The sequence below is a fragment of the Chiloscyllium punctatum genome, chromosome 45, assembly GCF_047496795.1.
Source record: "Chiloscyllium punctatum isolate Juve2018m chromosome 45, sChiPun1.3, whole genome shotgun sequence".
In the NCBI taxonomy this organism is placed as follows: domain Eukaryota; kingdom Metazoa; phylum Chordata; class Chondrichthyes; order Orectolobiformes; family Hemiscylliidae; genus Chiloscyllium; species Chiloscyllium punctatum.
The window spans coordinates 45983682-45997746 of NC_092783.1; the positions used below are offsets into that span (position 1 = coordinate 45983682).

Genomic DNA, 14065 nt, shown 5'->3' on the forward strand with positions numbered 1-14065 from the left:
ATCAACACCACCGCCCCATGGTCGAACATTTCAACTCCCCCTCCCACTCTGCCAAGGACACGCAGGTCCTCGGCCTCCTCCTCCACCACCACTCCCTCACCACCCGACGCCTGGAGGACGAACGTCTTATCTTTCGCCTCGGAACACTTCAACCCCATGGCATCAATGTGGACTTCACCAGTTTTCTCATTTCCCCTCCCCCACCTTACCCCAGTTCCAACCTGCCAGCTCAGCACTATCCTCATGACCTGTCCTACCTGCCAATCTTCCTTCCTCCAAACTATCACATCCATTCCCACCCCCATTCACCTACTGTACTCTTGGCTACCTTCTCACCTACCTCCCCACCCCCCATTTATCTTTCCACCCGAGAGGCCCTCTGCCTCATTCCTGATGAAGGGCTTTTGCCCGAAACGTCGATTTTCCTGCTCCTCGGATGCTGCCTGATCTGCTATGCTTTTCCAGCACCACTCTAATCTAGACTCAATTCCATCCTCAGGTGACTGTGTGGAGTTTGCACATTCTCCACAAGTCTGTGTGGGTTTCCTCCCACAGTCCAAAGATCTACAGGTTATGTGGATTGGCCACACTAAATTGCCCATTGTGTCAAGGGATATGCAGGCTAGGTGGATTAGCCATGGGACATATAAGGTAAGGGTGGTGGCATGCTTTTCTGAGGCTCATTGCGGGCTCAACACTATAGGGATTCTATGGTTAACTCTGCTTTGCCTCCACAGATGCCACCAGACCTGTAGACTTTCTTCAGCAATTTCTGTTGGAATAGTAGGTTATTGTTTTTGTCTAGTGCAGTCTTGATGGGCCAAAAGGCCTTTATCTGTGTTGTAGACTTCTGTAACAATGCTCATGTCTCTCACTGTACTATTCTGGGGTACTTATATCCACACTTACATAAACTTATATCCACACAGAAACAGGTTTCATCAGGAGTCACTATCGTGAGAATACAATCTGAACACTCACCTGAATTTCGCCACGCTGAAATTAATTATAATGCTACTATAATTCTGACCCAGTAATTCAGCACTGGCTAATGGTTGAACTCTGCATTTATTTTCATCTATGCAATAACAAAATGAGTAACAAACACGGCTACTGTTGGCACATTTGTTTGACTTCTTGGGTAGGTTTTCCTTTACTTATGTACTTTTGAAGAGTTTGTTGAATAATTAGCTTAAGCCACCACATTACAAATTGGACTAATCAGCTAGATGTTCACACTTTCAATTATAAACAAATTGGTTTGTAGCACCGCTGTACTAGCAGAAAATGTAAGTTTAAGTGTGGATAGATAGCTTTTAGTTATATTTAACATATCAAAGTTAACATGAGGCAAATGTAAACAAATGATAAATGGTGATTACACACTCCACAAAGCATATCAAATAGCACATGCGATCAAACATATTTCATGGATTTCTCAACAAATCCATCACCTTCCCAACCGATCGATGATAGAGATGCTGTGAGTCACCAAATTTCATTGAAGATTCACAAGTGATTACAATTCTTCACTTTTGATGACCTCTCCTTGAAACAGGTGGTTGTATCATGGATGCCTCAATGACTGGCAGCATCCAAGGAGCAGGAGAATCAACATTTCGGGCATAAACCCTTCATTAGAAACCATCATTAACCATCAGCCCTGATTCCTGATGAAGGGCTTATGCCCGAAGCATCGATTCTCCTGCTCCTAGGATGCTGCCTGACCTGCTGTGCTTTTCCAGCATCCCACTCTCGACTCTATTCTCCAGCATCTGCAGTCCTCACTTTCTACTGCCTCACTAGCTGTTTGATGTTTTGGGGGTCCACCTTCCTTTCTGTGACTACACTGCCTCTCGACTCTTGGAAATGGCAGTCCACCCCTTATGCATACACAGAACTGTAGTGTTTACGCAAACATAGAGTTTCACAAAGCTAGCGGTGTTCCTGGATTTGTTTTTGTAGTGCGTATCTGGCTTTGTTACACAAAGTCTAGATTAGAGTGGTGCTGGAAAAGCACAGCAGTTCAGGCAGCATCCAAGGAGCAGTAAACTCGACATTTGGGTGGCACGGTGGCACAGTGGTTAGCACAGCTGCCTCACAGCGCCAGAGACCCGGGTTCAATTCCTGCCTCGGGCGACTGACTGTGTGGAGTTTGCACGTTCTCCCCGTGTCTGCGTGGGTTTCCTCCGGGTGCTCCGGTTTCCTCCCACAGTCCAAAGATGTGCAGGTTAGGTGAATTGGCCGTGCTAAATTGCCCGTAGTGTTAGGTAAGGGGTAATTATAGGGGTTTGGGTGGCTTACACTTCGGTGGGTCGGTGTGGACTTGTTGGGCCGAAGGGCCTGTTTCCACACTGTAATCTAATCTAATCTAATTTCGGGCAAAAGCCCTTCATTAGGAATACAGGCAGAGCCTGAAGGGTGGAGAGATAAGTAAGAGGAGGGTGGGGGTGGGGAGAAAGTAGCATAGAGTACAATAGGTGAATGAGGGAGGGGATGAAGGTGATAGGTTGGGGGTGGGAGGGGTGAGTGGATAGGTGGAAAAGAAGATAGGCAGGTAGGACAAGTCATGGGGACAGGGCTGAGCTGGAAATACCACTTTTGGACTTTCAAGCCCCTTTCTGCTCTATATTGAACAATTAATTGTCCACTGGCTTCCTTTGAGCTCTTCAGAACCTCTAGGACTCCCCAGAGTCCTCCTTACATAGACCTATTCAACTGACTGAGGACTTCCTTGAGCCCCAACTATACAGATGTTATGTAGTTAGCTGCCTTTACAGCATAGCTAACAGCAGCCTGCCTAACATGGAACATGCTTCTCACTTTCTCTCTCTCTCACACGCACACACACAGTCTACTGGTCTCACTGCTTGTCACTTTTGAATTCCTCTCAATACCTATGAATTGAACTACGTGTCTCATTGAAATCCTTGCAACAGGCCTCATTGCTAATGTAACAAGCTTTGAAATTGAGTGTACCTTGAATATTACCCTGTTCATTGTGTGCTGGCCTAAAGCACTACTTACACACAAGAGCAGTTTTCATCACAAGGGTTCTAGTCACTCAGAGATTATACTTCTGAATTCAACATTCTTAAATTGCAGACTCCTAACTTTGTTTGACTGCCTAATTTTCCAATTTGCATCAGATTTGTATTTCTCATGCTCAAATGCACAATGTGTTTGTGATTCATAACATCTGAAAACTTGTGTTTTTGTTCATTCATCAGATGATGGCATGACTAGCAAGGTCAGGACTCGTTGCCCATACCTAATTATCCTTGAGAAGGTGGTATTGGGTTGTCTTAAACTGCGGTCATTTGGTGACAGTACACCCATGCTGATGTAAATGAGTTCCAGGATTTAAACCCAACAGCAATGAAGGGAGGGAGACAGTTTTTCCAAATCAGAATGGTGTGCAAATTGAAGGGAGGCTTGGGCTGGTCGCATTCCCAGGTGCCTGTTGGCTTTATTCTTCAAGATGCCTTGGGCTGCAAGTTTAGGAGGTTCTGACAAAGAAACCTTAGAAAGTTGCTACGGGCTTCTTGTAAATTCTGCATTCTACATTACACCCTACAGATTACACTGATAGTCAAAGGAGGGAATATTTAAGATAGTTGAGTGGATGCCAATCAAATAGGACTGCTTGTTCTGAAATTCACGAATGCTGTTGAAACTCATCCATGAAATTAAAAGTATTCTATCATATTCCTGACTTGTGCTTTGTGGATGAATGATAAATTTTGGGGAAATCAGTCACTCAGTGCAGAATTCAAAGCTCCTAATCTGCTTTTGTAGCTACAAAATGAATGTGGCTGGTCCAGTTAAATTTATGGCCATGATGGCTCTTATGATGTTGATGTTTACATACTGTATAATAGTATTACCATTAAATGTCATGTTGGGTACAATCATTGCCTAGCACATGTGTAACACAGATGTAACTAGCCACTTATCTAGCCAACGAAATTCCTTGGGTCTTGCTGTGCATAGGAATGGACTGCTTCATTATCTGAATGGCTACAAACGAACCTGAACACTGAGCAATCATCAGTGAACATCCTCACTTCTGACCTCCTTGCAATATACAGTTCATATTTTGCAAACTTGGGCATTAGAATGATATTGCGTAGCCCTTGAGATATTCCTGGTGAAAATTCTCTACCGATCCACAAACAAGTTGAAGCTTAATTTAAGTAATATAATCCTTGATGCACTGGAACTTCTAACAAACTATGTCACCATGGTTCAAGTAATACAATTTCAGATTGATAGACCTTAGCATTTGTTGGTACCATATACACACACACAGAAAGTTGAATGGAACTATTGCATCAATCCTTCATTAATGACTTTTCAAGACAATTGCTTCTCAAGAAAATTCAGATAATTTAATAATGCTAGCAAAATAAACCTAACATTAGTACTGCCCAGCTGATAATTGCTATTAAATTGGCAAATAACTGTAGTTAGTGACAGCAATTTAAAAAAAAATTAAAAATACTAAAAATGTACTGTCAGCAGAAGTATTGACAGGGTTGGTGTGTGGTTGCCTGTATCGTTTCCTACGGGAAACATGCCCAAACCAGCCCAGAAGTATCATGCATGCACGATGCTTCTTTTGGAATGTTTTAAATCTTTTATCTCAAAATCCATCTTTCTTTTCAATGATAAATTAGTTCGCTAAACTAATTCATTATGAAAGCAAAGCACAAAACAGTTGTAGAAAATCAGATTAGTGACAGATTAAACTTCATTCGGTAAATGTTTTGATTTTCAAACTCACCTAGACTTAGGAATAGCGGCAACATCTTCAGCTTGGAAGGAAACCTCTTAAAATAGAAAACCTGTAGGATTAATCGTAAATACAATAACAATATTTCATAAGAATCAGTCCTCTTTTTCTGCTGACATTTGATGAACCTTTACAGATATTTTTGGCTTTCTATTCTGAGGAGATCATAATCTGAAAAATGATCAAAGTCCTTATTTAGATCTATGAAGTTATTAAGGTGAGCTGATAGTATTTAATACTTCTCATTACAATATAACTTTTACAGAAACTACTTCATATTAATTCTGAATGTTTTAATACAAATATTACCAAGAGAAAAATCTCTTTAATTCTCCATTAAACCTCTCTTTGCTGGCTGTTCCTACCTGCCTCAGATCCGTCTCTACCTCTGAATATGTGAGTTTCTCTTTTAATTGACGCCCTCACCTGGGAGTGTCTCAGCTTGAGTGAGTCTCCAAGTGACGAAGGAATGTCTCAGGATTATTCAGATACACACCCATTGGCATCAATATCCTTTGGTGTAATACTGCAAACAATTACAAACTGATCTTAAAGTCATTACCTAAAATATTCATTAAGTTCTGTCTTGAGTGTTCTTTCCAGTTTCTGCATAAAGATGCTAAACATTTCAAATATTCATATTTTAATAAGTTAAATTTTGCATAAAACTACTGTAATTTCTCACTAATACTTTAAATAGTTCCAAAACAAGAAGTCCAGAACTATTGTGGTATTTTGCAATAACATAAAAAATGCACATCATATGGCATTGAAGAAAAACTTTTTAATAAAGAAGCGCATTTTACTGGTTCTTTTTTCAAACTAGTACAGTACAGGTCTGCAAATATTGTTGGCTAGTGAAACACAATGCTTATTTTGATTATTTAAAAATTGGGACTAACTATAGTACCTTCTCTTGATGTGGCCAACTTGAATATGGTAATTGGCCTGTTACATGTGGCCGAAGAAGCTTGACCTGATAAGCATCTATTTATAAATGAAAAAGATGAGGGGTACATCAATGCCACAGCACTAGGAAATCACAGGCATGGTGCCAATTGACCTCAGCAAGTTTACAAAATTTTCATGAGCATGTTCACTTTCCAAAAAAATTACTTGTTACGAGCATTTTAAAAAGTTCGTCATTGTCTTTAAAGAAGATCACGGCGACTGTGTTCTATACTCCTTTAAATTCATTTAAGAGTTGTTTTTGTTTAATGTTTCTGAATATGATTCACCTGAAGCTTTATGAGTGGCCTGTCTAGACAATTTCCCTGGATGGAGTCATTTTGAACAACCCTTTATACACATAAAAAAAACTCCACCCTGCCATTGCAGCCCAATGAGACAATCTTCCAGGTGTTACAACCTGTCTGAGGAAATTACTGTAAAGACCTTAAGGGACAATAGAGTATATTCAGTAATCTGATCCACTGACTTTAAAAGACAGCTCTGAATCACGATACATTGGTTAGTAACTAGTGAATTCAGCAACTAAGAACGACACGTTACAGAATGAAACCATTGTGGGGCAAGGGTATTCAATTTGTTTGTTTGAAATATTATAAAACATGCATATTAGCAATTCATTTAGGCTGAGAGTTCAGAGAGAAAGAATTGCATAGAAATCAAGGTCAATGAAGGTGTACTGGGAGGCTCTACAAAAATTATAATATTTTGCCACCACCTCCCCCATAATTAACTTACAAAATGAATATTATGCGTAATATGAATAGAATTTCTGCAGTTTGTCATTACATAGAGTTGTTTTTTAAAATCTTACATGAAAAAGCAGGATATGATGATAGTGATGGTACATTTTCATTGTTCTACACTTTTCCCAGGTTTGGTACCTGAAGAAACAGTGGTTATAATTTGCTATATGGCTCACACATCTTGCTATGTGCTGCCACAATACTTACCATGAGTGAAATTTTATAGGCGCTTGAACATGTAGGCTATGGCGAGACATGAGTAGATCATGTGAGAGGTCTGACGAGACCTATCTCAACGTCAGCAGCAACACACTGCATCTTTTATGTATTTGTCAAGTGCTGAGTTTCCTAATAGGCATTGCTGAGTTAATGAAGGGAGGTTAGAGCTGGTTAATGCCACTGATCGTCCTCTTAATTTTCACCTTCCTAACTTACTCAATGCACTGAAGAAGGTAGATATCAAGACTTCTTGGCATAGAAATCAGAGCAGGTACTTGGCGATTTCAGTTTGCCACTTGTTCCATATTGAACTCCGAGCACTTACTTTGCAATAAACACACCAGGGGCACCAGTCACATGCACCCCACTTTCATAGACATTAGTATCTGACGTGTTAATCTCTGAATCCTCAGATACAATTACAGGATGATTCTGCACTCAGGTTGCACTGGTAACTAACATTGTAACGCTGCGGAAAGGACATTGCACTCAGGGACACACACCCAGCTCATGGACTGGACCAAGCTGCCTGACTGTTCACTTGCTCTTATAAACTTCATTTATTCTGATCCTACCTGGGAGCTCACAGAAACAGGACAAAGGGCTTTCAGCTGACAAGCAAATCACAAAATCAATCACTCACCCACCAATATCAGTACTACTGTTACCACGCTATGTAACAAGCCTAATGTTGAGCATCTTCTCTTTATGAGCAGTCTAGATGATTAGATCCATATATCTTATAACTTTTTCCTTTTCCTGCATTCATTTCCTATTTCTAATCTATTATTTCTTCTTGCAGTTAGTGACTAACAAATTACTTCTTTCATATACTCAAAATAGCATACCTGACAAATTTACAAGAATTCTTTTCAAAAGGTAACAAGCAGGATAGATGAAGGGGAAGTACTAGATGTAATGTGTTTGGATTTTTCAAAGGTGTTTGGTAAGATGCTACACATTAAGCTACTTAATGAGTTAAAAACTCATGGTTTGGAGATAGCATATTAGCATGGATAGAGGATTGATTAACTAATGGAAGACAGAGAATTACAACATAGCTTCATAGCATGGATGAGGAAAGTGAATGTACTGTAGCCAAGTTTATGGATGACACAAACATAGGCGGAAAGGAAAATGGTGAGGAGGACACAAAGAGACTGAAGAGGGATAAAGACAAGTTAAGTGAATGGGCAAAAACCTGGCAAATGGAATATACTGTGTAGAAATGTGAGATTATGCATTTTGGCAGAAAGAAGAGAAGAGCTGACAATTATTTAAACTGCGGAAAACCACGGAACAAAATGGTTTGGGGCCTTCCTTCATAAATCATAAAAAGCAATCAGTGACCCCCCATTGCAGTCCACTCCATGTCAAGGCTTCAGCCAGCCTCCTGCCTCTCTTCTCTCTTATTAGTCTTCATGGGGTTTTTTTGTTATAGACAAGGCCAAACTGATCAAGCTGGTCATCTCGGGTTTGGTTTTGGGATAGGTAACAGAGAAAGGCTGAATGTCTCCTGCATGTCAATGGCCAAAATGACATCTCATTGATTTTCATTGATAGGGTTCCTCCTTCTTACCCACCAGTCATAGATACTATCTGTGGAGGAGCAGCAAGATCTGAAGAAAATGAACCTGTGATTGCAGCAGTCAACATGGGTGAGATAGCCTGTGTGATAGGAGGAACAGCTTGATCTTACATTCATTAGTTGCTTCTTCAATCACTGCCTGATAATCAGTTCTGACTCTCAACAACTGGCAGTTAACAAATTTATCAAACAAATCTAAGAGTTGCCACGAACGAGGAATATGGATTCAGTTTAAAGCCCACCAGAAAACTATCTGAAGGTAAGAAGCAACAAATGCCACTTGCCTCAACATTTCTTTTTAAGGTTTTAAAGGAAGAGGCCAATGGCAGATTTTTAACATTCCATTATCTGACCTTTGGCAGAATTTTCTCATCCCTGAGTTTCAGGAATACTTAATTCACTATCTTGTTGCCCCCAAGTTCTGTTGCTGTGGGTGACAGTCCAATCCCCTGGTGGTTCCACTGGCCCCGTAGAAATCACAATACTGAACTGTCCATTCAACTTGCCAAAACACTAAGGCATTCCCATCAACCCCTTCATGTATGCTGCCTCTAAGGAGTTCTCATCAATGTTTTGCTGTTGCCTATCAGTCAGGCAGCCCTGACTGCTGCTCTCCATGCTGTAATGTGCATTTTGTAACCAGGCCATTCAGCCCAAAGCTGCTGACGTCATTTGCAAAAGCCCACTTGCATTCTCCTCCACTGGGGGTCACTGGTCTTCCTCCAGTCATACTGCAATCATTAGGAAAGCATTGCATTAGAATTGCTCGGACAGGCAAAGGCACATGAAAGACAGGAGCTTTTCTCTTCTCCAGGAGACCTGATGTTTTATATTTCAATCACTTTGCTGAGGCCTCCCGTAGATGGGAAGCCCTCATTCTGTCTAGCAAAGTGGATATCCTACCCTTGAAACCTCTGGCAGAAACTCTCTAGCCACACTATTCACATCCCCTTCCTTGCCCACCCCAAGCCCTATTAAACCACCAGATACCAACTAGAGTTTGACCAGCCCACTCACCTCAAGAAGAGCATTATGTTCCCTCCATCATTCATCACTGAACTCCAGGTAGCAGGATTAATGCTTAAACCCCCGAGTTAGGTATGTCTTCTATTGAGACCCCTTCTCACCTTTCCCCTCTTACCTTTTCCACCAGCTTATCCTGCTCTATGTGACCGCTGTTCATTCACCAATGCATGCTGTGTCTGAAGAAAAATGCCCTTCCTAGTGCTCCTGGCTCTGAGAGTAGCCAGTTTGTGGAGAAGTCTACAGTCAGTACAAAGTTCGCCAGCATTCATCACAACCCTCCTGCAGATGTTTGCAATTTGAAACAACTGTAGAAAGCACCAAACACTTGGAGATTTGCAGTAACAGTCACATCAAAATAATATCGAATCTGCGGCTTATTAATCATTTCTATAAATAGTGCTGGTGGGCTTTCTTGCCTCCTGCTGAATGTGAGGGGAAGAGGCTGCATTATTTAGAGTGTAAGCTCCAAAATTGCACTTTTGGTATTTAATCGATGTCACACACTGATTGATGTTTCGATCTGCCTGCTCTGTAGATGTTCAACACCTGTTTGCTACATGTATTGCAGACTCAATTGGAGCATTAAACCTGCAATAAACTGTTCGCATCAACCATTCCTTTCTAAAATATATCTTACTAAGAGCATTATTACACCATAAAGTCTATAACGCAGGGTTCAGAAGCATGTTTCCAGGAATGGAGGGTTTGAGTTATGGGATGAGGCTGGGGACTATTTTCACTGGAGCGTAGGAGGTTCAGAGGTGACCTTACAGAGGTGTATAAAATCATGAGGGATGTATATAAGGTGAATGACAACAGTCTTTTTCCTAGGGTGCTTGATTTCAAGACTAGTGGGCATATTTTTAAAATGAAAGGCGAAAGATATGAAAACGACATGGGGGAGAATGTTTTTACATAGGAAGTGGTTTGTGTGTGGAATGAACTGCCAGAGGAAGTGATGGAAGCAGGTAAAGTTACAATATTTAAAAGATATTTTTATTTCAAAAATATACTTTATTCATACAAAATATACTTTGTATATATACATTGTCACAAATGCAGTTCGATTCTGTACAGTAGCATATCAAGTAAACAAACATTTGAGTTTGACTCTATCACAGGAAACCAAAGGCATCTCTCACATACAAGATTATATTTACATACATTGAGGGTCTGATAACTTAACAGACCCCCAATTAACTTCAACAGGAAGACCTCAGACAGTGGACTTTCCCCACTGTGTCTTGGGGCAGCTGCCCCAAGATTTAGTGCATCCCTGAACATGTAGTCCTGGACTGTGGAATGTGTCAGTCTGCAACGTTCGATCAGGACAACTCCTTGCTTTGGAAGACTGACAAGTTTCAGGCAGAATGAAGAGCATCTTTCACTGAATTTATGGTCACCCAGGCACAGTTGATGTTTGTACCGAGGTGTGTCCCCCAGGGAACACAGAGTCCTGCGCCATGAAGCTGTTCAGAACGAAAAACACTGCACCTTTCTCTAGACTGCTTTTGCAAAGACACATTCCTGAAGGAGATGTATGACAGTATCAACTTCCCACCCTCCCCCATCCCACAGCTTCTCCAAGGGCAGAATGCAATGATGCAGATTGACCAGGAGTACATGAAGGATCTCATAGAAAATGCCCTTCTCACTACCAGCCAAGCGATGTCTTGGTGCTTGTTGGAAAGTTCTGATGATGAGGCTTTCTGCCAAATGACTTTGATGGTCTGCTCAGGGAACCATGTGACAGGATCCACCTTGTCCTTTTCCCTCAGTCTCTCAAGGACACTACGAACAGACCTCTTCCTGATGGACTGTAGGCAAATTTCTTTTGCAAATTTCTCCATGAAGGACAGGTGATACAGGAACAATCCAACTACTTGAAGTATTTGTGACAACGAGGCAAGTCCCATCCTTCACAACATTGGGGTCAGGTCGAACCTCACTACATGGTGACACTTGCTGTTTGTGTACCGAGGGTCTATGCACAGCCTGATGCAGCCACACACAAAAAAATTGAGGGCAATATTGGGTACTTTCTTCCCCCTCTTATCCAGAATTTTGTACATGGAGTGCCTGTGGATACAGTCCATCTGCAACCTCCATGTTAAGCAGAAGATGCCTCAGGTGACTGAAACAGTGCAGTTTGAGGGGATGGGCCAGACCCAAGCCATGTACAACAACAGCGAGAATGCCTCACACCTGATGACCATGTTTTCACCCACAGTACTCCCAAAGGACCAGTTTCTGCTTCATCCAAGGTTTTGCATATACCCCAACCCCTCCGAACCATATTCCAGCACATTTAGATAATCTGTCCTAATGCTGAAGGGAGTAAAGGATCAGTCGGCCAGTTCTCAAGGAATATGGCCTCACTCTTGTCTTGACTTTCCTTGGCTCCTGAGGCCAGTTTGAACTGGTTGCAGATGCTCATCAGTCTGCGCAATGACAGCAGATCTGAGCAGAAAACGGCGACATCACAGGGAGGCTTTGATCTGTAGGTCTCCGCTGCCTGGAATTGTCACCCCTCTCATGCTCACATCCTTCCTAATGGACTCAGCTAAGGGCTCTATACAACACACAAACAAGGCAGGAGAGAATGGGCAGCCCTGCCTGACTGGAAAGCTGACTCCCACCCATTGATTGAGACTGCACGAACAATGTTGGGGTGGAGCAGTTGGATCCAATTGCAAATTCCCTCCCCAAAGTCCATTTTGGAGATCATGTCCCACATGCAGGTGTGTGATACCCTGTCAAAAGCCTTCTCCTAGTCTAAGCTGAATACATTTAGGTAAGTGCATGAATAAGAAATGTTTGGAGGGATATGGGCCAGAAGCAGGCAGGTGGGATTAGTCTAGTTGGGGTTATGGTCGGCATGGAGTAGATAAAGAGTTGACCTGGAAAAAGCACAGCAGGTCCAGCAGCATCAGAGGAGAAGGGAAGTCAGTGTTCCAGGTCGGAACGTTTCATCAGTCCTGCTGTGCTTTTTCCAGCTTTAGATTTTAATTAGGATTATATTATGATGGAGGAATTAGTTAGAAACAAAAGTAACATGTTGAGGATGCTGGAATTCTGTAATAAAAAGAGGAAGATCTGACTGCCTCTGGGGAGAGAGAAACAGACTTAACATGTTGAGCCCAACATTGACTTTGTCAGATGTTCCATACAAAGTAAAACTGGAGAAGATTTTAGGTAGTGTTCCTTCCCCACCCCCTCCCGCACCCCCCCCCCCCACCCCCCCAGAGAATAGTGAAGCATGTAACCAGTCTGAACATTGGTTTGCTGAATTCTTGCTGGCTGATCAGTCTGGGTGATTCATCACCTCACATCAGAGCCTCGGCTCAAATACCTAATGGGGTGAATGATGAATTTTTGATTATTCTTGCTGTATTTGACCCAGGCTCTTATTTGTTTTATTCTCTTTCAGGTTTGCATGGGCTCTAAGTGAGTTAAGAGAAATCTTCTCTCCTATGCGGGACAGGCAGAAACAGAAAAAGACATTTCCAATACACACTAGAAAGCTTTAATTAATCAGGTTATTGGGGAATTTATGTTTTGCGTAATTTATGGGCAGTTTATTATTGACAAGAATTTAGCCCAGACAGTGATCTTATGCTCAATGAATTAAAAAATTCCTAATAAATAACCTCCCCTTCTGAATCCTCTAATCCCATGCCTCTCCCGTCACCAGAGACAGTCCACTTGGTCAGCACTGGCATAAGATCATGGCAGTGCTCCAGTAATTTATCTCTGCACTCTAAACACTGAATAGCATCACAACATATTAAAGGTAAATGAGTCTGAGCCATTTGCATGTTGCAGTTCAGCTAATACTCCCAATTATTGAATGAGGAAGTATAGCTCCCTCTTGTGGTACAGCAATATTAGATTTGCAATAATAGCCCAAAGCATTCAAGAAAAATAAAGGTTGATTTCCGATGTTTGTCTGTTAATGAGCAAGCCACTGAACAGGTTTGGACAATATAGTGATACAGTGTGAGCTCTGAATCACTCTAAGTTGTAGGAAAATGTATATCATTCTGCTGTTAATCTCACACAAACACCAATTCAGCCTTATCTTCCCTGTTACTTCTAAGAAAGCTAGTTAGATTTGCATATTCAATTCAACCAGAATTAGAACTGTTGACTCTCATTTCTGGATGGTAAACTATTTTGCTTCATTTTAAAGAAATGAAATTTTGTAATGACATTTTTTTCTTTCCGCTTCCCTCTTGGCCTTAATCTAATCTTTATTTCCATCTCTTTATTTCTCAAACTGTACCTGTGGAGTGAGAAATATTGTATTTTGCGGTGCTGTTTAAGGACAGATCAGAACCCAGAAATATGGCCATTTTAGCTATACAAAATTACAAAATATGTCTTTTAGAAATGGATTAGTACAGAAACAAAATGGCTGCAGGTTAAATTCAGTGGTTATCTGGTATAATTTCAGCATGGGACCAATGGGATATAGCACCTAAAGATTTGAAAAATTTACAAAAGGATTGAACTATGATCTCCTGTGTCTACAAAGATAACAAAGGGCTGAGGACCCCATGCTCAATAGAGTCATAGAGATGTACAGCATGGAAACAGACCCTTTTGTCCAACCTGTCCATGCTGACCAGATATCCCAAACCAATCTAGTCCCACCTGCCAGCACCTGGCCCATATCCCTCCAAACCCTTCCTATTCACATACCAATCCAAATGCCTCCAC

The 14065-nt window shown here is 41.4% G+C and overlaps 1 protein-coding gene across 1 annotated transcript in view; it reads right to left on the reverse strand.

Annotated features, from left to right (window-relative positions):
* lamb3 (laminin subunit beta 3) overlaps nucleotides 1-5168 on the reverse strand; it is a 52509-nt gene extending 47341 nt beyond the window's left edge. Inside the window, exons 1-2 of the mRNA XM_072563644.1 lie at nucleotides 5161-5168; nucleotides 4787-4847 (exon numbers count right to left, since the gene is read on the reverse strand). Of these exons, the coding sequence (XP_072419745.1) occupies nucleotides 4787-4811 (25 nt within the window). The 5' untranslated portion in view covers nucleotides 4812-4847; nucleotides 5161-5168. The remainder of the gene's footprint in view (nucleotides 1-4786; nucleotides 4848-5160) is intronic.
* Between the last annotated feature and the right edge of the window lie 8897 nt (nucleotides 5169-14065).